We start from the raw sequence: 27,036 nt of genomic DNA, 5'->3' as shown, positions 1-27,036 counted from the left end.
CTGCGTAGGCAGGAGTTATGTGCATACACAAGAGAGAGAAAATCAGACGGACGGGGACACACACACACACACACACGATGCCTAGAAAGATCACGCGGGGGGATGCTTCTCCCGTGTTTTCGACCAGTTGGTTTTTTTTTTGTTTTTTTTTTTGGGTGGTGCTGGGTCGGGCTTTCACACCCCCACCCCCACCAGGTGTTGGTGTACAGCAACTGAACCATCCGGCAAAGTTGAACTCCGAACTGGGCACAGATAGCTGCCCAGGTCATCTTTCCCCAAATTTGGTGATAAAGTTTCCTTCTCATCAGCAAATTGGGGGGGGGGGGAGGCTGTGAGGGGTGGAGAAAGGGGATAGGGGAAATGCAAAGGGGGGGGGAGAGATTCAGTTTCTCCTCCTCCTCCTCCTCCTCCTCCTCCTCCTCTTCTCTCTCTCTCTCTTCCTCCCCCCCCTACTCCTCCCAAGTTCTGCGCTCGCTATCCCCTTGAATCCGAAGGAGCTTCACGATTGGGCGCTGGGCCTAGGCACGTCACTCAGACCGTGACGTGTAGTCTTCCTGTTTCCTTCAGCTGTGTCTTAAAGTAAATCTTGTTGTGGTGCGGAGCCCTCAGCTCAGCGAGGCTGCTCTGCTGCTGGCAGAAAGGAAAGACAATTACAGCCGGGGAGAGAAGAGCGCCGCAGAAGAGCTGGTTCTCCTCCCCTCTCCTCTTTCTCACTCTCTCTGTCTCTCTCGTACCCTTTCTCTCCCACTCATTACCCCCCCCACCCGCACGCGGGCACTCTTGCTTTCACCCTCCCTTGTCCAGTTGCAATATTCATCAGCAGCCAGATTATCCAGGCGATCTGAGCATTTGTATGAGCGCGTTTTGCTCTCTTTCTTTTTTTCTCTCTCTCTCTCTCTCTAACCAGCAGGGGTGGGGGGGAAAGAGAGAGAGGGGGGGACTCAGTTTCTTCGCCTTTGGAACTGAGTAAGTACCTTTTCTCCCTTCCCTTCTCTTGCTTTCTTTTTTTTGGGGGGGGGAGGGAGAAGGGGAGGGGGAAGGGGTATTCTTGACACGGAGACGGGCTTGTTTGAAATGCTGCTTGGGGGGATCAGGTTTTTTTCCCCTTTTTGTCTTCGGGTACCCCCCCCCCCCGCTTCTCTCTCCTTGTTTCTTTTCCCCCGGTTTCTCCCTTCTGCTGAGTTTGTGACCGGAGTAAGATTGTTAGACTAAAAAAAATAAGCCGGCAGATGGTCCATATTCCGAGGCTTCACGGGAACCATCACAATAGTTTGTTCGGTGTGAAAGGACGAGGTTGGTGCGAAAAATGTCTTTCGACCCTCCCCTGAACACTGCCTTTCTTCTTTCTTTTCTCTTCTCCTCAGTCTTTATCGAACCTTTGTATTACTATAGTTTAAAAGGTGAGAAAATGGCTTAGTTGTATGTGAAGTTCTGAGGTTTCTTTCCTGTTTTTCCTACCTCTCCTCTCCTCCACCCCACCCCCCAAAAAAATCGGTCCTTTCTTAACTCCCCAAGTCCGGCCTGCCTTCTTCGTATTGTGTCGCTGCCTTTCTTTTTCTTTTTGTCTTCTCCGATTTGCTTATTATTTGCATGTCCCTGACTACTCCTACTCCTTCTCTCTCTCTCTCTCTCTCTCCCCTCTCTCTCTCTCTCCCTCCCTCCCTCTCTCCCTCTCTCTCTCCCCGGTGGAGAGCAGTTTAGAAAGCACGCGCAGGAGATAAAGCAGGCATATTTGAACATTCTCTCTTTTTGATCTACCCAAGGGCTAGGAGAAGAGTTGCGGAAAGAAGCTGTTTAGGAGGAATGGGTGGCGGGACGCATAGGAAGTTTTGAGGCCAGGTTGTTAGGTTTGGTTACACCCCGTCACTTTTCTACGAAAGCGCCTTTTCCCTGAACCCATAGAGATTTTATTCTGGATCCGATAAATATGTATGTGGTGGGCGGGGGTGTGTGCAGTGGGGAACACGGGGAGAGATTGGAGCTGCTTTTATCCCGACGAAGACTGCTGAGGGGTGTGCTGCATCCCCACTAAGAGAACTGTTTGCGGTTTGTGGAGCTGCTTATCCGGCTTGCCCCACTTTGCCCTGTCTGCTGGTGATGCGCGCTCTGTCGTGGATCCAGAGTGAGGCTAGGCTTAAAAATGAGTCGCGCAGTCTTCGGTGGGGTGTACCTGAGTCCCGATTCCCTATTGACGCCAATGAGCCTACTCATCGGGATTCTTCTGATTTTTTATTTTATTTTTTTTTAAAAAAGGCTTAATACCGAACGGGAGGGGTCACCTCGGAGTCTCTCGATTTATAGCCAGTTCCTTCCAGAGTTATGCCATTGACCTGAAGCGAGGTGCTGCAGACTTAGCAGGAGAGAGAGAGAGAGAGAGAGAGAGAGAGAGAGAGAGAGAGAGAGAGAGAGAGAGAGAGAGAGAGAGAGAGAGAGAGAGAGAGAGAGAGAGAGAGAGAGAGAGAGAGAGAGAGAGAGAGAGAGAAGACGTCTGCGCGCATTCTAATGCTGCATTTAGATGAAAAAGGGTCCTTGCCACGAGAAGCCTAGGTTCCACCTCCCCCCCCCCTCCAAAAGCTTTAGATTAACTTGTGGGATTATGTCCACATCGTGCACAAACTCAATACGACAAAGATAGACCCTCCCTCCCTCCCTCTCTCTCTCTCCACAAACCCTCCCGCCTTTCCAGAGACGACCTTTCTTCCCAGCTCTGGTGCCCACGGGAGAGCTGCCCTGAGTCTCTCTCTTGTGCGCGCACTAACTTTCAGCGCGCAGTGCAAAAGTTGCTAGCCAAAGTACCGGCTAGAATGGAAAGCTTGTCTCTTCTAAGGAACTTCGGCGGGCGGGCGAAGCGTGTTTCAGGAGAAGGGAGAGGGAAAGAGGCGAGAGAGAACCGGTTGTAAAACGGCGGGCGAACATCGGTTTGGGGCTATAAAGCTGTTGTAACAGCCCCCGGTGGCCTCCTCTAACAAGGGCGTACGGGAGAAGCGAGGGAACTGTTCGTGCGCTTCTCTCTGGCTCCGCCTGACAAAGCTCCAGCATTGATATTGTACAAGGGGCGCTCAGCTCTAAGTGCGCATGGGCAGTGTCGGACAGGTGTGTTGTGTCAAGAAAGACAGGTGCAAGTTTCCCTCTGTTGAGCCTGAGTACAACGTCTATTTATGAATTTATGGCGCTTTGTTTGGAGATGGTTCGGGCTAAGGAAGGACGGAAATCCAGAGCTCTTTTGTGAGCTGGATTCTTGAGGGCTGCAAAGTAGGTTGTTTTCACTGTGAATTTCCAAAAGAGCACAGAAAAAGAACTTTTTTTAAAAAAAAAACTGGCTCCTTTTGCTCTGGGTGGTGTATAAGGCAGTTAGTGTGGGGGAGGTAAACACGTGAGTTGCTGTTCTGCCTCTTATCTGCCTATTCTATTGGCAGTTTCCTAAAATCATTTGCTGTGGTAATTGGAGCATTGTTCTTGTACATTCATTTGGAGCACACAGCACTGAATTTCATTTGTAAGTTGGTGTACCCCTTGTTTTAAAGGAAACATTTTTCCAGGTTAAGTAGGATTTACTATGCAGAGTAAGGCACCCACCTAGCCCCAATTGAAATTATTTAGCATCCCAAACCCTGTTCACATTTACTCAGAAATCAAGCCCTTCAAAATTCTATGGGGCCTATTCCAAGAATGAATAATGTTTGTGCTTCTTTGGGGGAAGAATTTCCACTGAATGGCCTGGAGGTTATTTCTGTATATATTTAAGACTGGGCCTTATGTCTTAATCCAGATGAAAAACAGTAAGTATGATACAAGGAACCTAGGCAGGTTTTGACACATTTGACACAAGAATATGTCAAAGCACTGTCGCGGCACAAACAGAACGTTGTGATATATTTTTGTGTAATGGATGAGAAATTGTGAACAAGCGCTATTAAAGGTGACATTCTCATCTATCAAAGATAAAATGCTGTTTTTCTTTTTCTGACTTTTTTTTTAAAATCCTCTCCTTTCTCTCCAATGCATGCTTCTGAATTTTCAAGTCTCTAGTCTGCAGTGGAATCTGCATGCTCAGAGGTGACAGTCTATATGCAGACATATGTGAACCTGTCATTTCTTTAATTTAATGCCATCTGCTAGGTTAGTGCAGATATGAGAAATACACGTATCTACTAACAGATTTTTGTTTTGTTTTGTTTTTTTTAAAAAAATGGAAAGCATGGTTTTTAATAGGTCTTTCCATTGTCTTAGCAGGCTTAGTAAGTTTTAATATTCATCTAGACTGTAAGTGAACTTGCATGTGGCCTTATGTTCTTTGTTTCTTGGCTTGTTTTTTGCTAACTCTGCCCATCAAACATTTTGTGAGTGGCTCCAGTAAGGCCTCTTCTATCACTCATTTCATTACTTTCCCTTCTGAAACTTAGTTTTTCCGGATAAAAAGTATTAAGTGTGTGACATCTCATATTTAAAAGAGATAATCTTTTTTAAAGCCATACAATTGATATTAACATTAGATATTACCTTATACAACCTATTTAACGTTATTGTTTAATAGGTAACTTTCTGCACTTTAATATGGGAAAGAGAATGCTCTGTTGCCGTTGCAAATTGCTTTAATGATCAGTTCACAATTAAATCGGCATCTTTCAGGTGGCTGGGTCTTGATACTGAGGATTTCTGTAGCACATTTCAGTGTTCAGAATGTTTGGTCATGGATTACTTGACTGTGTTCCATTGCATGCTAGAGTAATTTCTCAAGTATGTGCTATGGATGTGTTGATTCAGTCTTCTGATTGGATGTCCCATAACCTTAGGGAGGAGGGGAAAAGTGTAGGATGACCTTAGGGTAGGAATAATATATTAGCAGTTTTATATAGTTGTTGACTTTGGTAGTAAATGGTTTTTTAATGTTACATTATAACATTGGATTGCTAGAAAAATATTATTTTATATATTTCTGGTACCTATTCGGTAAACAGTGGATGCATTTATCCAGGAAATTTCTTTTTCCCCAATGCATTCCAAAGCCAATAAGATAGAACTCATTGTATCCATCAAGGCACCACATACCTATGTAGGAGGGACAGAATGCAAAATATCTCATAGCAGCTTTTCAATACCTTGCCATATTGGTCTCATGTGCCAATGATGCTAAACAGTTGTCTAATTTCTTTGCTTTTTTAAAAAAATTATAAAGTTTTTCATGTTACAAGATTTACATTTTTATATAATGACATAATTTAATTTTTTTTAAAAAAATCAGTGGTAGAAAAATGGACTTTACTTCTAAATTCCTTTACAATGCTTCAGAAGGCTATTTAATTCGATAGGTAGTGAAGCTATGCAAATTTTACATATCCATGCTTTGTACTTCTCTGAAGTGCAGCAAAAATATTTCATACTTCCAAGTAAGTCAGTGCAATGTAAAGGACTTAAGTTTTATCATTGATATGGATTGTTGACATCATTTAATGTGTTTCATCCAATCTCGCTGAATGAAAAATCTTGTTTAATTAAAAGATCAAATCTTATATCTATATATTTTTTTAAGAATTTGAGGGTATCATTGAATTTGTTTATTTGTGTGCAGTTCTGTGTACAATGAAGGAGAAAGAGTAGCTGCATTCTATGAGAACTAATAATTTTAAAATTTGCAGTTTTGCTTTGAAAAGTTCATTGGTGTTTTTCACAATCAGCAGTTTATATCAATTTGGACTTAGAAATGTATTAGAAATTCTAATCTTCCTATAAAAAGCACTTTTTCCCCCAGAGATTTTTTTTCCCCAATTTCCATTCTGCCTGTTTAGGTTATCTTTTATTTTAAATCAATCTACATTGTACCAGTGGAAAAGCAGTTTAGCAAAAATTCATAATATACAGTATAATTGCTTTGCAGTAGTATCACCTAAAACATTATAACCCATGTGTGCTATGTATTTAAGATATGGAGGACTAATGACTCAAATGCTTTCTTAAACAGAATGTTTGTACTTGTGAGCAATGGATGTTTTTGTATTATCACAAATATGTGATAATATTTGCTACTCATATCTTTTGCATTGTGTATGTGTGGTGGGGTGGGGTGGACCGTGAGTTCAGGGGAATAGAGAAGAAGGTTGATTTCAGAAGTGCAAGGCATTATCCAAGTTTAGAGGATTTTTTTCCCCATTCAATTGTGTAGTTATCAGAAGCTGTAAAACAGGCTATTTCTCTCACACCACTCAGCACCTTTGAAAAACCTGAGTCCTTGTGAAGTCCTATATAAGTTGAAGCCTCAAATAATGAATACTTGGCAAAGAGGGACTTGTCAAGAATAACTTAAAATGTACAAACTCAAACCAGTAAACTAATCAATGATATTTATGTGAACCATAATGAAAGCTAAAATTTAAATGACTTCTGAATTACCTCTGAACAAGAAATAAATCAAGCTGAGCAGCTTTGCTTTCCTCTAAATTGGACAGGAGCACACTCTCTAATTCAATGACCAGTTTACCCTTCCTCATATGTATTTTTTTTCACATATCTAGTGGGAAAATTGTACCATGATCCTATCCAAAAATCTGATTCTTGATGACTCAGAATTTTAGATTTTTTTCTGCAGCATTGTTTCCCTCAGAATGGTTATGCATGCTGGCACTTTTCAAATCCAGAGGCTGCTCCAGAGGGCATTTTTCAGCCCCAGTATAAACATAACGTAAAATCATTATTTACGTTCAGAAGGCAAAATATAAAGTTGGTCTTATAAGGAGATAGCATGAGCGTCTGCGGGAATAAAGGAAACATGAGGAAAGTAGAGGACCAACTATAACTCGTATCATTTATTAGCAATACTACTTGTTGTCTCCAGTGATAGTCTGGCCTTCTCTTCTGGTAGCTCTACTGTAAGCAAAGATGTAGAAGAAAAATGAATTCTTTGGATAATAGATCCATAGCACTGACCTTATGACTTTTCTCAATTCAATGTTTTATGAGCTTTGCAGACATTTTACCCTTAAATGAAATACAATAAAAGGAGAAAGAAATTAGGAACGAACAATTTTTAAAACATATTGGGAATACTGTGTTATATACCAGAGGTCAGTTGAAATCTAAAGTTAAAATTTGCATTGCTCTTGCTTTTCCTTTCTGCAAATGTCTTTACGTCTCTTCTAAAATGATGCACTTTCATTAATGCAGCCCAACAACAAGCAACCTCTTGGAGATTTAGAGTGATGAAGGATTTTGAAAGTAGAGGCAGACCTCAGAAGGTATATACATCAGCATATAATGACAGGCTACAAATCTTGTCCAAGTACGGGACTTTCACCCCTGCGTATTTTTTTTTGGCCTTTTATTTATAGGCAAGCTTATTTAGTTGTAATTAACCTGGAAGCCAAAAAAATGACTTTCTGTTGTGAAGTGGAATGTTTCCATTAAATTAAATGAAACAGCGCATATCTGAAAATACACCGATACTTGTTTATACACAAAGGATCTGAACTAGATCCATAATCATACGAAAGAAACAGCAAGAAAAAAAGGCCACTGCCACCTAGTACTGAAATTCCTTTTATCTCACAGGGAATTGGAATCATTAATTTCTCACATAATTCCATGTAAAACAGGACACAATCAGGTATCTTTTTAATTATTCTAATTATTAAATATTTGATTCTTAGGTCTTTATGTAAATTCATTTCTATTATATAATCTGAGACTGAATATTTTTATCTCAGTGGAGGCAATATATGAGGAAAGACAGTTGCTTTGAAAAGTGTGCTGCATAAGATTGCTGTGGTGAAACTGAATTTAAACTAAGATGCCAATCAGATATGTTTGCCCCAAAGTTACATTTGCTATTGCAAAATTCTGTATGTGTGTTTGTGTTTCTTAGTATCAGTTCTGAGTAAAACTGTGAACAACTGTATGGTCTCCTTAGGAATACAATGCAAAAAAATTATAAAAATGTAGTTGAATATTCCCAAATTTGCATAGCATTTCTTAAGAATTATTTTATAACTTCCAAAGTAAATTGAAGGAATGCATAGCCTTTGAATGATAAACAAACAAACATAGGTTTCATTCTAAAAGTTTTTGTAGGGCTTTATTTTATTTTACCTTTTTACTATTACACGTACAAGCCTTGGCTATACACGCTGATAGTGTAGATTATTTCAAGCTGAAATTATGCTTTATTTGCATGGGTAGTCATTCTTTAAAAGCTAGCTACAGATGCAGTCCGAGGGAGCACGTAGATGTTTTTACAGGTGAACCGAAACAGATGGGAACAGATCCAAAAGTCTGAATGCTGCCTTTGGCAAGATACCCTATTATTGTGGAAACTGTGCACTGTTCAGCTCATGCGGAGTTTAATATTAGATCAACATAGTATGGGAAAAATTAATATGACATTGGTATAGTTTTCAACATGAAGGTACCGGAAGACGTCTGTAATGCTTCATGTGCCATGTGAGTTTCACATCATGGTTAATAAGTCATGAATGATGTCAAGAGCCTGTTATAAAATGCAAGGAAATGTGTTATCAGTCTTCTTTTTAACTTCTTTATTCCTGGGAAACAATGATGGTTCCTATGAAAGAAAAGATATCTGCCTTTCTCACGCTGTTGCTCGATGTTGCTTTCTTTCATCTCTCCGTTTCTTTCCTTCAGAATTTCTCTCTCTCTCTCTCTCTCTCTCTCTCTCTGTGTACATGTGTGTTAGTGTGTGTGTGTTGCAGAAAACAGGGTTTTATGCAAGTACAATATTAGATGAAATAATTATTTCAAAAATTATTTCAATAATCACCTGAGATATTATCTCTGGAAGCTGATATAACCCAGTGCTGAGAATGCCTTGTTTCTACTTCATGCAAAGAACTTGATGCCACATATCATAGTTTATGAAATGGGGAAATATCTCAAGGATGATCGATTGTGTCCTCCCCATCTTATCCCTTTCTGAAATGTTTAAAATGACATTATGGGAATGATATGTTTTCAAAACTCATTTTTTACTCCAAAATGCAGCATCACATGTATTTTATAACCAAGATGTAATTTCTTCCTTAAATAGTTCCCACAATGATTTCTAAGGTTTGTATCAACCTATTTAACATAAGTATGTACACTGCACCTGCTCTTACTTACATATATATTGGAACAACCTTTAAAAAATTAAAGAAAATTTCTAGATTTAATCTCAAATCTGTTTTGCAACTGAATTTGATTTTTTAGCCCAAATTATATATGATTGCCTTGTCTAAGAACAAGACTTACTTTCATTTTCTTTTGGGACATTATTTCAAACCCTAAATTTAATCAATTGGTTGTCAGTGTCTGTGTTCTTCTAATCTATTATTTAGTTTTTTTCTAAAGATAAACAGTATTATTTTAGGCATTTGTGCAAGAACCATATATTACTGGTGCTTAAGCAGTTTTTCCTCTTTCCTCTATTTTTTTAAAATCTTAATCCATCTTAAACCAGTGGAGCAGAAATATTTAAAGTGTTTCATTTCAAGCAGAGTGCATAATAAATTGCAATAATTGTAATGTGCCATAAATCCCAGAGCCTATGCATTTTGCATTTGATTCAGGATTGAGGTCAGGAAATTTGGAGAAATTTAAAGAAAATGATTCATCAGTCCTTTTGTTCTGTTGGCCAGGGTCCCAGGATTCTTGAGTTGTGCCCAGCTGACAAGCTTTTGAAGATGGCACAATAACTGTTCAGTGATGCCTGACCATGACAGCACAGCCCTCTTAAGTAGGCAGACCAAGAGAAGAAGAGTTGACATTGGAGTGAAACGGACGGTAGGGACAGCATCTGCCTTTTTTGCAAAGGCGAGAGCATCATTTTTTAGTGCCATGAATCCCCAAGGTTCTGAGCAGGATGTTGAGTATTCAGTGGTGCAGCATGCAGATGGGGAGAAGTCAAATGTGCTTCGCAAGCTGCTGAAGAGGGCAAACTCCTATGAAGATGCCATGATGCCTTTTCCAGGAGCAACTATAATTTCCCAGCTGTTGAAAAATAACATGAACAAAAATGGTGGCACTGAGCCCAGCTTTCAAGCGAGTGGCCTCTCCAGCACAGGCTCAGAAGTACATCAGGAGGATGTGTGCAGCAACTCTTCAAGAGACAGCCCCCAAGAGTGTCTTTCTCCATTTGGCAGACCCACGATGAGCCAGTTTGATATGGATCGGTTATGCGACGAGCACCTGAGAGCTAAGCGTGCCCGGGTTGAGAATATCATTCGAGGGATGAGCCATTCCCCAAGTGTGGCATTAAGGGGCAATGAAAATGAAAGAGAGATGGCTCCGCAGTCTGTGAGTCCCCGAGAAAGTTACCGAGAAAATAAGCGCAAGCAAAAGCTGCCTCAACAGCAGCAACAGAGTTTCCAGCAGCTGGTTTCAGCTAGGAAAGAACAGAAGCGAGAGGAGCGCAGACAGCTGAAACAGCAGCTGGAGGACATGCAGAAACAGCTGCGCCAGCTTCAGGAAAAGTTCTACCAAATCTATGACAGCACAGATTCTGAAAATGACGAAGATGCTGGTAACCTCTCTGAAGACAGCCTGCGTTCAGAAACACTGGATGCTAGGGCGAGAGATTCTGTGGGGAGGTCGGATAATGAAATGTGTGAATTGGACCCGGGGCAATTTATTGATCGTGCAAGAGCTCTGATTAGAGAACAGGAGATAGTGGAAAACAAACCTAGAAAAGATGGTCCCAAAGAAAAAGATCATGGGCCCAACTCTTTTCAGCCAGAAGGCAAGCACTTAGCTGAGACGCTAAAGCAGGAACTGAACACTGCCATGTCTCAGGTTGTGGACACTGTGGTCAAGATTTTCTCTTCAAAGCCTGTACGTCAACTTCCTCAGGTCTTCCCACCTCTTCAGATCCCCCAAGCAAGATTTGCTGTCAATGGAGAGAACCACAACTTCCACACAGCAAACCAGCGCCTCCAGTGCTTTGGGGACATCATCATTCCAAACCCACTAGATACCTTTGGGAATGTGCCACTGTCCAATTCCACAGACCAAACAGAAGCACTGCCCTTAGTTGTCCGCAAAAATTCATCAGACCAGCCTGCCTCTGTCCCACCTCCTGGCAGCCACCATGCTACTCTCCATCAGTCTCCACTGTCTGCCACCACAGGGTTCACCTCATCTTCGTTTCGCCATCCCTTTCCTCTGCCCCTTATGGCGTACCCATTTCAGAACCCCTTAGGGGCTCCTTCTGCCTCCTTCCCTGGGAAAGACAGAGCCTCCCCAGAATCCTTAGATTTAACAAGAGAGACCACAAGTCTGAGGACCAAGATGTCATCACATCATATGAACCATCACCCTTGTTCACCAGCACATCCTCCTAGCACTGCTGAAAGCCTCTCAATATCTCTCATCAAGTCTGAGTGTGGCGACCTTCAAGATATTTCCGAAATCTCACCTTATTCTGGGAGTGCCATATCCTTTACAATACATAGCCCATATTCTGCATGTTGATATGTGTTTATTTGGTAATGAGTACTAATAACTACTAATGTTGGGAGTGGGCATAACATCCATTGTTCTTAACGTGTTATTTTTTATTAGAATTCCCGTTTTGTAGCAAATGAAGATGCTTACTGCTGAATCCCATCCATTTGTCTTCTGATACAGTTTCTGAAGATTTCCTATGATGCTTGACTTTAATCTTGATAAAGTGGTTGACAAAATTCCAATGTGAGGCAGAATAACTTTGGCTTTTAAGAAGCAGGAAAAATAACATATTAAACAAAACCATAGCCATAAAACAGGAGAAATTTATGGAAAGGAAATATCTATCCCCATAAAATTTTGTTCTATTAACATGTATGTTTCATACGATTTGCTAAGAAAGCAAATTTGGGAGCTGCCTAAGAGACATTTTGGCCCTGAGTTTTGAGTTGCAATATTCCTCATTCCTTTTGTTCTAATTACATCCTAATCTATTGAATCTATTGGCTACCAAAGATCAATTAACCTGTGCAGAACATCATGCAAACCCTGAAGGCAAAATATCAATCCAAATAAACTGAATCTCTTGGTACTCTTGGTAAGTGCTTCAGCTACTTGTACAAATTGTCCCATAGTGTAAAACTTGTATTTGCAAACATTGCCATATAAGTTTAAATAACCCCTGTGCTAATTTAGTGGTTTGCAAAATCCTACAGATAATTTTCTATAATATTATATTAAGGGGTCAAGGCTTCCTAATACTGTATTGTAACTTTTTCTTTTTCTTTTTTTAAAAAGCAACACTGCTTTCCATTAATGCAGCTTTGTAAACTCTTCTTTTTTCCATCACTACCATTAATATAGTAGTGGCAAAATTAGTTGTAGTGCTCTCAAATAATTTCCCAAATTCTGGTGGCCCTCTGCAGATATGATATTTACCAGATTTTCCCTTACAGTATTTCGATTGTTCCCCTTGAAATCTAGAAGTCTTACTTCAGAGTAGACATTCACCTAATTTCATGGGTAAATAAAGATTTTTTGAAAAGGAAATCTTTCAAGCTGAAAGAAACATTTCAATGTATTGATCGCTATGCCCCACACAAATGCTTCAAAACCTGCAAAGATTTTTGGCAGTTTGGATGGTAATGGTGAATGGGAGGCAAACTTATTTCAGGTGATATTCAAAATCCAATATGTAATCTTCATTATATTTTTTAAAAAACAATCTCACTGTGTCTGAATATAAGCCCAGTATTTCCTGTCTCCAAATAAATGAGTGAAGCATTTGAAAATCTTGTATACATTTTTCAGGTGGATATAAAAAAGTGACACCAAACAAAATAAAGATATTAAGTATTGATGCATTTAAGCTATATCAAATCCTTTTCCCTGCCCACCCCCCCCCCCCTTCCCACCACCAAGTCCTGTTCTCAGCTCTTGTGCAGCTGCTGGGTATGCATGGTTAACCTCTGCTCAGCCATACACAGAAAATCTTTTGTCCTAATATACAAAAAGCAAATCATTTGGCAAAGCTTGAGAGCACAATTAGATATAGAACTTCAGCTGGATTAATCTTATAAGGCACATCTTTTTCTTTTCCCCATCCTTAAAATTGTCCTCAATTGTGAAAGCTTTAAATAATATTTTATAAAAAGAACCCTGTGCGTGCTATAATTCTTTTATCACAAGGATGCTGAAAGAAGACACATATGTGATACTGTATCATTGGCATTTCTTCATGTTCAATTGGAAGGAATTCTCTGCCATTCAAAGGGACATACTTCTAAGAAATATGTTCAGGATTGGGAAACACCACCCCCCATTTTTTAGCTTACTCCTATCTATGCATCCAACTCACTTTCCAATATAGTCAAATATGTTAGTTACATCTGAACATTCTATAGAAAGTCATAATATAGACTCATGAAGTCTTGACATAAAAGCAAACTTCATCAACCTGAGATTGCAACTGAGAGAATTAAATACAGTGGCTGGTTTCAATCAACTAGAAAGGAAGCCATTATTAAATGAAGATGTAGCTTCATTATAAAGGAATATTAACAGTACTGATACACTACTTAAGAACATAGTGACATCTGATGAATCAAGAGTTTAGGCACTTTTCTCATAATAAAAAGAATATTTAACAAAGCATGGATTGATTCACAGAATGTATTTTATTTCATAAAGTAGCACTACACTGATCTGGGCTTCAAAGATAACTATCCTTGACTCTAATTAACAGGGAATACCAAAAGTATATAATAGATAGACTAAGAAGGCAAAAAATCATCCTGATTTAAAATAAAACAAAACAAAAATTATCCTATGCAATTCAAAATGTTTTCCTTTATACATTATTTTAAGGTGTTCTTATAATTCCCACTGGAAAATGTAGTCTATGGCACCTTTAATCATTAACAGATTGATCAAGATTTAACTTGGAATGACAAGAAATATTATCCTTTAATACCACTTCTACAGGCTGTTCTTTGGAGATTCAAAAATTTAATAGATGTCTTATGCTGACATTGGCACTGCAAAAGTTAGATTAGCAATCTTAATGGTAGTGAAGAAAATTAAACAAGAAAACCAACCCACTTTCTTATATAGAAGAGTTGGATTCTGAAATGTAATCCTCAGACATATTAACAGAGCAAAAGTAACTACATATTTAACCCAAGACCTATAGTTTAGAGTGCTTACAGCAGTAATGGGCAGTAATGGACTTAATCACTTGTCAGATCTGCTTTATTTTTACTAACATTTGAGATCTAAATAAAGGTACCAAAAATGTACATTAAGAATAAAAGAGCAGAGTATTCCCTGAACATGTTTGAAATCTAAGACATTTGTTTTCATAACTTGTATAACTAGTACTAAAAACACAGACATCATAAAAGTCTTTTCTTGGTTATCCTGCTTTCTTCATTTGACTTCAGGTGGGAAGATATTTCATTAGCTGTTGTTAAAAGAACTGGGATACAGAGCCTTATGCATATCTACTATTAATCAGAAGCCTTCCTATAGATCATGATCTACAGTTCTGTGAGGAAGCATTCTCACTCATTGGATTTTCTGAATTACTATATATCTTTGCAACTGAATGTTTTCTGGGATTTATATGGGCCTTCCTGGTATATAAATGGTGTTTGAGTGAACAAATAACAAAAAGAGTCATTTAATAAACAAAGTCATCCAACATGTGATTGTGTTAGGGTGAGAAAAAAAATTATTCCCTATTTCATTTAAGCCATTTCATTTAAGGGATAATTAGGACTAGTTATAGAATTAATTCACTAAACAACCAGAGCTGATTTGGGCCAGCCCCATCTTGCATAAAATTGTCAAACTTTGGCTGTTTGTCACAGTGAAGTTCTCAAGAAACAGATTTTAAGATCTACAGTGCTTGCTCAAAATGAATTCTGAAGACCTTGTTAAAAAATCATTAACATCTAACTGTCTGTAAAAAATTATGAAATCATATCTCAGTTTTGGGTCCACACCAATCCACAGGCAGATTTATAATTTGAAAATTGAGATTTTTCAAAATTGTGGCTTTTCTGTCAAAAATTACACAAAGACCCCAGCATAAAATTATTCAGGTAATCACAAAGACAACAGAGCAACTTCTAAGAAGCTGCAGGCCTCCTTTACCTTGGCCCAAGTCAAGTGTTCATGATTTCAACCATAGCAGGCACTGGGTAGGAAAATAGGATTCATAACAACCTAGAAGCCATCACTCACTGAAAAGAACACTGATGTTCATTTGAACATTGCCAAACCTTCTGGATAACTGTCCATGTGCAATGGAGAGCTGTCTTAAAAATGGAATTTTGAAGCCATGTAGCTATCATTAAGTTTGGGAGAAATCAAAAACAGCATTCTACAATAATCCCATACCAGATGTCAAGTGTGGAAGGGATAGTGTATAGTTTGGGGATGGTTGTTGCCTCAGGATCTGAAAATTTTGCCATCATTGACAAAGTGTGACTTGTGCTTGCTCTCAGATATTTTATAAGAAAATATCAACCTATCTCTGTTGGCTAAAGCTGCAGCACTAGTGGTTGGGTAACAAGACAGTCTCCCAACATACTACTATTTTACTTTTGTAACTGCTCTATCGGAGAATCAATAAAGAAGAATAAATTCGATATTCGGAATGGCCAAGAAAGACTTCAGACCTAAATTCCACAGTCATGTTTGGGTAGGACCCAAAATGAGAAATACATCCTAGAATATCTTTTTAATATTACTAAGTTAGTACAGTTTGTGGTGAGGGAATGAATCAGTATTCTTACACTGTAATGTGAACAATTGATTGCCAATTATTGGAAGTATTTGCTTGCAGCTATTGCAGTTAAAGATCCACTACTTAATCTGATTCTATTTTTTATACTATAATTGCAGGATGGATGACTTTGTTTATGAAATAAATGAAACAAGCACCAATGTTTGGCATTATCTGTTTTCTCAGATTTCCTTATTAGATAAAAAGGACTCATAAGAATCTATGTTAAACAATGAGTGGCAGATACGCAAAACCCCAGTAAATCCAAAATGGAGCAAGGAATATTTTTCCACAGATATGTATATGTATGAGACGTTCACATAAATTGGTTATTATATGGGCCTAATTATAAAAGTCATTCTTAACTGTTATTAGTTATTCCAAATAAATACAACCTTGTAGTATTTATTATCAAAAATACAGGGATCCAGGGGTGATGATAATCTCAGTTCCAACTTCTGTCAGTTGACAGGAAAAACTTGCAAATCTGATTGTGAATTTATTTTTATATACATTGAATGGCTTTCCAGTAAAATGCAGCCAATATACAAAATGTTAAGTTTACCTGTTTGCATTCTTATAGATGGGTCTGCATTGATTAGTAAAGAATTTCCTTAATTTCATCAGGTTTGATTGCATTCTGTAATGTGGTATTAATATAAATAGGTCCTAAATTTTCTCCATGGTATACCTGGATTTATTACTTTGCATAGCTTATCTTTTGTTATAATAATACTTAAAAAAAGAAAATGTTTGCTTAGTGCTTTCATGTGTCCAAAGCACTTCACATGCACTATATAAGTAGAAATAATCCTTATATCAACTTAGTAAAATGCATCAGTATTATAACTCTCTGCATTGTATTTGGGGGGCGGGGGGGAGCAGTAGAGGAGATTAGACCAAGAGAGAATGGCATGCTTTAAGGCTACTTAGTATTGTAAGCTCATGGTAAAGGTGAGTTTTGAATTAAGGATTTTCTGATTCATTGCTCATCCATCTACATATTTTCTGTTCTTTGTATTTCTCAAATTCAACTATTACTTCAGTATGACACTTTTGGAGAATAGCCATTCTACAGTCTCATTGTCATTTCGTTTGTGAGATTATCATTTATGAAATCCAAATTTAATTTTCCATCATGGAGCTCAGAACAAACCTGTTATTTGTACAAAATTCTGTCTTATGATCTATGACAGTTTGTTCCAACCTTGGCCCTTTCCAGATGTATGGACTTCAACTCCATAATTCTCAGTAGCAGGCACAATGGCCAGGGAATAATGGAAGATGAAGTTTCCAAACTAGTAGGATATCCACCTTGGGGAAATTTGATCTATACCACGTTCAGAGTTCTATATTGTATGAAGGATGCAGTGTTAGAGACACAGTCATATTCTTTACCACTCATGAATTCATATCCCCAGATGTATCACACAGAGGGGGATACCAATTGTCCCAGAAGGCTATAATTAAAGGCACTTTGACAATTTGGTATTAAAATTAATACCCCATATTTCTGCAAATAAACATGCAACATAAGGACAGTAATAATCACCTGTCTATATTATTCATTTGGAATTGCCAAAACATGATGTTATGAAATACCAAGCAGATCCAACCACTTAGTGAAGGACTGGTTTGATTTTGAATTCTGCTGGCTTGAATATTTTGTTTTTATTTTTTTTATTTTAATTCCATTTATATCCCGCCCTTCTCCGAAGACTCAGGGCGGCTTACAAGCTTAGCAGTAGCCTTCATTCTATGTATATGCCTGCTTATTAGGGCTTTCACACACACCCCAAGCGGCATTATTACAAAATCAGCTTAATTGCCCCCAACAATCTGGGTCCTCATTTTTAAATACATTTTTAAAAAAGCTTTCTGTAGTTATCTCTGAAATTTGACAAGAGTAAATGCATAGGACTCCCATGTATTTCTCATCTGGGCCCTTAGCATAAATTTAAATCTTCCATATATCTACCAAAAGTTGTAGGAACGTCCTAGAACTTTTGGTAAAAGTGTTATAGCATTTTTTTAAAAAAATATATGATGCAGCTCACAATCTTATTCCTCAGGTAATCTTGCAGATTTCTCTTGTAGTAAGGGCTGCAAACGTATATTTAAAAGCACTCTATTTCCAACGACGTTGAAATTATTTCTAAAATATGAAACTATTTTATTTTATGACAACTGCCCATTTGTTTGGCTTATTTAGACTTCATGGGTGGGGGGTGAAGCAGATAGGACAGATGTGAGGCTTTTTGCTTTGTTCCTCTCTGCTTTACATGGTACGTGTGTGTGTTCATGCATACTTATTTGTATATGCATGCATTTATATATCAAGAGTTTTTCTTAAGAATATCAGTTCTTCCCTTTGGAACAGAAAACCACACATGTCCTTGGAGAAGGTACCCAGGATAAGAATGGAAGCCAAGCATGCAAAGCAAAGTTTGGGGAGCAAGAGCCCTTCCTGGTATACCTTGCTTTTACTGTAATTTTTTTAACCATTATCTTATTTTTTTTAAGTGAAGGAAGAGAGTTAGCTTTATGTATGCCACATTAAACAAGACAGAGAGATGAACCTGCACCTGCACCACAGTTCCTGCCCGCTTCATGAATGCATTGTGCATCTTTGCAAGCTAAATATGTTTAATCAAATACTGAAGTTTTTATTCAAATTGCCAAAGAAACAGACAGCTAGTTGTTTTACAACATGATCTTCCTTGTCAGGCACCCTCTTTGCATCTCAAGAAAAGTAGCCTTGTTCAGCCTCAGGGCATTTGCATACAGAATATTAAGCCACAACAGTAGATTGTGGGTGTAGTTTTGTTGCTGTAATACATCTATTTTTCTCCCCATGTAAAGACTGTAATCTTTTCCTTTCTAGAAAGTAGTTTTATAACATTGAAAAACTTTGAAAGTCAGGCAGATAATTCCTCAGCAAGATGAGACCGTATTACGAAGCACTATGAAGAAACAAAGTTTAACAAATGGCAATGCTTTGATCAGAACTTTTTCAGAGGAAAATAAAATCACTTTCAGTAAATGCATGGCTACTATACAGATAGTCCTCAACTTGCAACTACAATTGAGCCCAAAATGTATGTTGTTAAGTAAGAAAAGTTTAAATGAGTTTTGCCCCATTTTATGACTTTTCTCATCACATTTCTTAAGTGAATCACTGCAGTTGTTAAATTAGTAACACGGTTGTTAAATTAATCTGTTTTCCCCATTGACTTTGCTTGTCAGAAGGTCGCAAAAGGGGATCACATGACTCCGGGACATTGCAATCGTCATAAATGTGGGCCAGTTGTCAAGCATCTGAATGTAAATCATGTAACCGTGGGGATGCTGCAATGGTCAGAAATGTGAAAAATAGTCATCAGTCATTTTTTTCATTGCCCTTGTAACTTTGAACAGTCACTAATTGAACTGCTGTAAGTCGAGGACTACCTGTACATCATCCAATGCACTTTGATTAAATGAACAGAAGCTTTTTTCAGTATATTATTAATTCTAATCCTAAATACAAACACAATGTCTATAAATTTGGACATGCATTGATTAAAGCAGATAATACATATTGGAATGCACCTATCTGCTCCTAATATATATATGTATATGTATATGTATATGTATATGTATATGTATATGTATATGTATATGTATATATGTATATATATACATGTATATATGTATATATGTGTGTGTGTGTATATATATATATATATATATATATATATATATATATTTGAGCATTTAACACACACACACACACACACACACACACACACACACACACACATATATATATATATATATATATATATATATATATATATATATATATATATATATATATTCTTATTGCCTGTATCAGTCTAACCTAAGGCCATCCACAGAGTGTAGTCACAACTGTGGCAACTCATTATTTGTGTAAATTTTTTGGATTGCTAACAATTTAATTCTTTGTTAGCAATCCAAAAAATTTACACACACACACACACACACACACACACACACACATGTATAGTGTGTGTGTGTATTTTACAGGTAACCTTTGAGAGGATTTTAAAGAGAATAAAATTTTAAAGGGGATAAAAATAAAGATCTCTTTTTGTAACAGTTCTGACAAGGAAGCTTCCAGCCATAGGAAAAAATATTGCCTCTCATATATATATAACAGCCAGTAAGATACATACATATATATATATATATATATATATATATATATATATATATATATATATATATATATATATATATATATATATATATATATATATATATATATATATATATATATATATATATATATATATATAATTCTTTTAATTTTTCTTTTTGCTTGTTCCTCACATCTCGCTTTCTGCTGCTGTTGCTGCTGCTGTTCTACACAGAAATACATTATGCTTTGTAAATATATAACAATCAGATTCTCAGGTTGTTTGAACACTGTTTTAGTTCAGCTGCAGTACACGGCTCCTCTGATCTTTTATGTTCCTGAGCAGATGTCTTTCATTAATTTATGGATTTATCATCTTTTCTTTTCTTTACCCCTCCCCCCCCTTTTTTTACACCTGGCAGCTGGTTCAGGTTTCAGCAGTTACTGTCTTTTGCATTAGACATACAATTGAATGTCATCTGTCTTCACAAAGCTATGGCAGAGTACTGAGGCAAGCAACATCAGCTGTTGGGGCAAAGCGTGTTTGCCTTCTCTTGGCTTTTTTGTCCTCCCTGCCTTCCCACCTCTTTTCTCTCTCTCCTCCCCTCCCCTTACCTCCTTAATATTTATTTGTGCTCATTTTCTTTCCTGGCCTTGAATGGAGCTTAGCTCGTGTTCGGTACAGCTGTATGTTTACTGAATCTATTCCATCATGACTCATTGTGCGTGTGTAAGTATCCTGGAAACAGGCAGTGCTTTCTTGGAAGAACGGTTGCTTTTCAGCACAAGCACTTAAAAGGAAAATTAACCAATTGGTCAACTCAGTTTTAGTAAAGGGTCATCTCACTATTGGCCTTTAAATGTTTTGCTATCTATTTTTAATAGTTGCTATTAGTGAGGCTTTTTAGCAATAATGTCATCTCTGAAACGAAGTGTTTTGAAAAACAAAGAAAAGCAAAATAAGATTGCATTAAAAGTGCTGGGCAAGCTTTTAAAGAGCAAAAAAACACTGAAAAATTTGGAATTTGCTCATAACATATATTTTGCAGAATCTTAATTCCATAGCATTAAAAGAACTTAGATATGTTTATGACTCGAATATTGAAATATCTGGGTTCCGATACCCATGTGGTCAATAAAATGCATAACTGATTTTGAACCAAACTACCATCCTTCTGTTTAATCTGTTCTATTAGGCTGTTTTGAGGATATATGGAAAGTAACCTACAGATCAAGCTGAGTTCTTTTCAGGAGAAACAAGATACAAACAAAATAATGAAACAATAACAACAGCCACTACTTAGCTAGGAACCTCTACTAGCAAAGATTATTAAAATGAATGAGACCCATGTGAGAAAGCATTCGTTCTCTTGTGTGCTTTTATTTATTAAAATGGATCTGCTTCGGAAAAATTCCCAACAAATGATTTCCAAGGTTAACTGCCTCACAATTAACTGTTATTTAAGGGTGCAAATATACCCATCCCGTGAATATTTGCATGTGTGTGAATAAATTCCCCTTCCCGTCAGTGTAGTTGTGTAATAAAATGAATTCTATTGGAAAACTTTTTATTTGTTCATAACTTGTATTGCTATGCAGGTGGTGATAGCTTGCCACTGTTATTTTATATGTACATTTTGAGAGTTGGCATGAAGGCATTAACGCTCCTTTAATTTTCCCCATCAAGCTAATTGAAGTCCTTTAAACTTTTCTTCTGGCACAAAATGTATGTCCATCGTAAGTTATTTTTTTTTTTGCAATTTTTGAGCATGCTCTGCAATGTGCTTATGCAAACCAGCAACCTTAAATGATTGTTTTGGAGTTTATTTTTTTTGTATCATTGGAAAATTAAAATTAAGCCATATGCAGACAGAACAAACAAATACAATTTGCATCCACTCCATGTTTCAAAAATTCTACAAGCTACTGCTTTGTTTGAAAAAAGATTGATCCAAACCAACAACCTAAAAACAATAAAAAGTTAACTGTGGCGCACTGTAAATTGTATCAGGGAACGTGACAAATATTGCCTTTTAATATTTTTTTCACCATGTTAGTGAAAGTGCTTCAATTTCTGGATCACTTTGAATTTATTTGGCCTTTTCCTGCCTTGCAGTGTGCTATTTAATAAATGACATATTTATATGTGCATACTGACTGTCTTTAAGGAGACAGTCTTCCAAGAAGCTACTGGGAGCTATCTTAATTGACCTTGTGGGGCCATGTTGACTTTTGTCATGTGCTTCTTCATTTCTGATACATTATAAAGCCATTAATTTACAGAGGAAATGGCAGGGCCAGCCTGCTTCACAGATGTGACCAAAACTGCCCTAGCACAGGGTACACAAAAGAGTGCCAAGAAGCAATAAGGTGTGGGGGGAGGAGCACCAGAATGTCTGGATTGTTATAGTTAGCTCCATATTCCTCTGGGAACACTTTTGGTTGTTCAGTTTGCAAACCTGAAAGGTAACAATGTTCAGAAAATAGGTTAAGTGACCCCATATACTTTGGTGTATCGCTAGAAGAAAGTGCATAAGGAAAGAAAAAAAAATTACATGCACATATTTACATATTTGTTTTCCTAGCAACAAATGAACATACATGTTTGCAAATTGCACACTTGAAATAATTCTTCCACCATTTCTTCTTCCCAACAAGAAGGAGAAATCTTATCCATATTTTACTGTGTTGAATAGGAACTACCAATATGCTCAAGGAATTGTGCCACTTGAGATCTCTAAGTTATATTGTAGACTCAGATTCATAATTTTCCCTTTCCTAAGTAATTGCGTATTATATTAACTGAATACTAATTATTAGAAATAAAATTATTCCAAGAGAATTTTGTTAGCCCTTAATATTGAGAGCTGTCATTCAAACCAAATATTTTTCCTTAACTCATTTTGTCCTACATGCAGGAAGGTTTGTCACCAAATCACTTAAAAAAGGCCAAGCTTATGTTCTTTTATACTCGGTACCCAAGTTCCAATATGCTGAAAACCTACTTCTCAGATGTAAAGGTAGGAAATGCTATTTTAATGTTTATTCTCTTCCCTGGTCTTGATCACATCTTTGAAATTCTTGAATGCCTATTAATTTTCATTTAATTCTGCTAATAAAATATGCTGACAAAGTTTTATATCCTTCCTTCCTTCCTTCCTTCCTTCCTTCCTTCCTTCCTTCCTTCCTTCCTTCCTTCCTTCCTTCCTTCCTTCCTTGCTTTGATTTACATATGACTTTATTAATTGTACTTTCTAATGTTTCTCTCTGTCCTCATCTGTGACATGGAGATAAAAAAAAATCAAATGCTGAATGGCACAGTTTTGTATCTGTAAATTTCTGCTGGTGGCATTAGCTTACTATCTAAGGGCATTTTGGAGAACAGATTTAAAATTCTCCTTTAATTGTTCTGTTGCAGGCATGTTTCTAATATTCTGCTTACATTAGTGCCCACTATGGAGATCCCTTTTTCTTCCATCAAAAAAAGGAACGCAACATTGAAATTCTCCATGCAGTAGTTGCTTAAAAACAAAAGTGATGATTGTCTCTTATTTACAACTTAATTTGTTGTTGATGCAGAGTACACTGAACATAAGGAGGATGAATAAACTGACAGATTCAGGCCACATTATTCAAATGAGAATATGAAAGCTGTCGACGTACAGCTGCATCCTCCCCTCATTCTAAGAATATTAGGACCTCCTGATTTTTTTTTCTAAAGTAATTGTTTCTTCACATCAACTTGATTTTTTTGTGTGTTAATCATCTTTTAAAAAAACTAGTTTGGGTTCCAATTATTATAATGACATACATGGTATCATTTTGAAAACCTTTAAAAATAAACATCATATTAGTTTAAATTTGCTGTGCTCAATTTCCTCTTATCCTGTCCCTTTCTCTCCGAAATGCTCTGCATATTTAACTCTCTTCCCAACTCCAGAGGCTAGCAAATCTGGATTTGTACTTTTGATTAAGAATGGCCTGCTTCTATCTATAATAGAGCAGGTTTATGGTTTTCTCTTTATGTGCCATTCTAAAATAAAACAGGTGTTTTAGTATGTTTTCCCTACTTTTTATTAGCCTTCATATTTTATTAATTGGTTTAAAAAACTAAACTTCAGTGCTGTATTTAATGTAACTAAAATTGTGCTTAATTTAACCATTACTGTCCTAGTCTTGTTAATATCATTCTTTGTGCTAGATTAATGTATGGTTTTTGTTTGTTCGTTTGTTTGTTTGCATGGTACATAGAGTTAATCTATTCTGTCCAATGAGAGTTTCTGGAGAAACTGATTTAGCAGACTGTGATAATACTTTGAAAAGCTGTTTGATCAGAAAATGAAACCTAACACTGAAGGTGTAAAGGATGAATGTGTCTAGGGTGGGTCAGTGACCACTCCACATTTGGCCATTCAAGCCTCTTAAAAATGTTTTGTTCTATATACTTAACCCACACCTGATGATTGTCTCTGAACTGTGCAACGAACTGAAGAAAAGCAATGCTTCTGTGGAAATATTATCTGCAATGTAACAATGCAAAGGATCTCTGTGGAGATTTCAAGCCATCGCTACAGCTTGATCTCAATATGGCTTGAGAGAACCTCATGAGGACTCTCTTAACGTTGTTTTGTAGCGGATGTTAACTCCAGCAGTTGCACAGAAGCATTTCACTAGTGTTTAGTGCCTGTTGTTTTTTTCAGCATGTGACAACCGAACTCAGTCTTCTTACAATGTTGCCAAGTTTATATGAAACATTTTGATGTTATGCCACCTTATATTTATATAGCATCATTCATCCAGAAGAAGCCCAAAGTGCTTTACAAACAGCCAATATAGGGACCATTCACCCACCACAGAAAGGCAACCGCTTCCGTGGTGGAAGGCAACAGCCATTCGGGGTCAGCAACATCACACACCAGTAGATGTAAATATTAGATCCATTCCTCTTTTCTTGGGGAGTGGGGTTGGAGGGTGGGTTTCCACGTTGATACATTTGGGATGTTTATTTTATGTAACAGTTCATGAGTGAAATCAGCTTCTCTTTTGATTTGCTCTGCAGATTTCTTCAGACTGACCTGGGTTTAGCTCTTGGTTCATACAGGCAATCTACAGAGTAGAATCTTGTGCCCATCATTTCCTTTTTTTTTCTTCTTCTCTGTCTCAATCTCTCATTGTTTGTGTGAATGTTTCTGTGTTTAGATAGGCAAGATAGAAAGATAGGTGGTATGTATATGTGTGTGTGTGTGTGTGTGTGTGTGTGTATATATGTATATGTATAATTTCCTACCTCAACAGCAGTGATTTTTGTTAGTTTTACTAGATCTCATTAGGAATTATTCCAGATTATTTACTTCCATGTATAAATAAATAAATCCAGCCATAATTGCCCAAGCTAGCTGGGATATCATACGGAAGCTGGAATCCAACAAAATCAGGCTTTATCTTTATAATGTGGTCTTGAATCCTGTTCATTCAAAGCTCTGAGATTCAAATGAACCTTCCAAGGATTGGACATACCACTCAATACATAGAGCTAAGCTAGGTAATGCTGAAGGACTGACATTGCTTTTGAATCGGCTTTCCCATGTGTATGAGGGCAAAAAAGTCATATGATCTAAAAATAGATTGGGGCTCCATGATGAGCTTCTCTCCATGTTATTTTGTTTGGAAATAAAATGCTATGATGCCATTCATATACAGATGATACAACTTAATGCAGTGTTGTCCATTCACTACAGACAATTCCTGTCAAACCCAAAATGGATACCATGCCCCAATAATTTTAACATCAGTTCATTATCCAAACTATATGTAACAATGTTAATTTAAAAACTAATGGCAAATTGACAGTACAAAAGAGTATAATTTATTACTTATGTCTAATGATAAGGAAATAAATCATAATTTCCACACAAAGTGTTTGGGAGATAATTATTTGGGGTAGCATATGTTACTTCTCTACAATCTGATAATTCCAAGTGTGATTCTGGAAATGTTTAACCTTAACACATCTGGAAGGCACCATATTGAGAAATATATATGATGCACTAATCATTATTTCAGCAAACTGTCACTATCTGTTCTAGGATATGTGATGTGGTTGTGAACATTGCCTTCATGCAAGAATAACCAACTAAAAGACATAAGATCACATTTTGTTAATCTTATATAGTAAAATTTTCTGTAGCAAGATTTTGCAGCTGAGTTTTAGAACTACTGAGCTCCTTGCTAGTACAGCAATATAAGTACAATTTGTCAGATACATGGATAGTTAGTTGTGAGAGCAGAAGCTCAATATAAATTTAACCATCAATGTAAGTATCACATGTAAAGAAAAAGAGGACAAAAATTAGGTTACATTAGAGAAGTCCCTTTAACCATATAAGGTCTGATCTTACTATTAGCCAGAATTATATAACCATTTTGAGGAGATGATCTGAAGTTATTTTGAAATGACAGAAAATTGTTAAGCATTTAATTCATTATTTATTATTACATTTTTATATTCAGAGAGGGAAATAAATGCCTAAGGTGAAAAACTAGCTTTGGGTTATATATATCTTATGTTGATGATACAGTGTCATTTGCTTCTCTGCCTGAGGCAGCAGCATATCTTGGGCTATAAAACCAAGTTTTTATGTCAGACAAAATATTTGCATTAATGTGGTGCAATTAGTCCTTGAATTATTGGGATCCCTTTAAAAGTTAATAGGAAAGGAGTTAAAAATTGCTAACAATATATTGCAGCAGAACATGAAAATGATTTATCATCAATTGTGGCTAGGAGTTGGGGTGTTGGGTAGATGGGTCGGTTGGTTTTTGCAGTTCGTGGGTAGAGTTCCAGGAAGTCATGGACTGGCTTTCCATATGTAGGAACTCACCATCAAACATTGCTATCAAAACCCATTAAAAATTCATTCCAAAAAATCAGAGAATTTTTTCAGGTCATTTCTCATACAACATGAGCTTGAGTTGGAACCAAATGCTTGGAAAATATACAAGGGCTCTTTGGAGCACAGCCCACACACTGCAATTTATCCTAATATGTTGCACAATAAATGTACGAAGTCCAGTTCAATGCCATGTGCTGGTCTATGTAGGTCCTATGCTTAAAGCGACTTACTTTAAATCAAAGCTAATTTAACAAACGTTATGA

At 37.2% G+C, this 27,036-nt stretch overlaps 1 protein-coding gene across 1 annotated transcript in view; it reads left to right on the top strand.

The window, feature by feature from the left end:
- Positions 1-9,690: 9,690 nt before the first annotated feature.
- PROX1 (prospero homeobox 1) overlaps positions 9,691-27,036 on the top strand; it is a gene marked incomplete at both ends in the record, with an annotated part of 58,600 nt that continues 41,254 nt past the window's right edge. The window contains 2 exons of the mRNA XM_081315959.1: positions 9,691-11,421; positions 22,799-22,900. Of these exons, the coding sequence (XP_081172085.1) occupies positions 9,691-11,421; positions 22,799-22,900 (1,833 nt within the window). The remainder of the gene's footprint in view (positions 11,422-22,798; positions 22,901-27,036) is intronic.

Source organism: Vipera berus (assembly GCF_964194415.1).
Source record: "Vipera berus genome assembly, chromosome: 1".
Classification (NCBI taxonomy): domain Eukaryota; kingdom Metazoa; phylum Chordata; class Lepidosauria; order Squamata; family Viperidae; genus Vipera; species Vipera berus.
The sequence above is the reverse complement of the archived record's forward strand: the minus strand, read 5'-3'. Positions and strand labels throughout refer to the sequence as shown.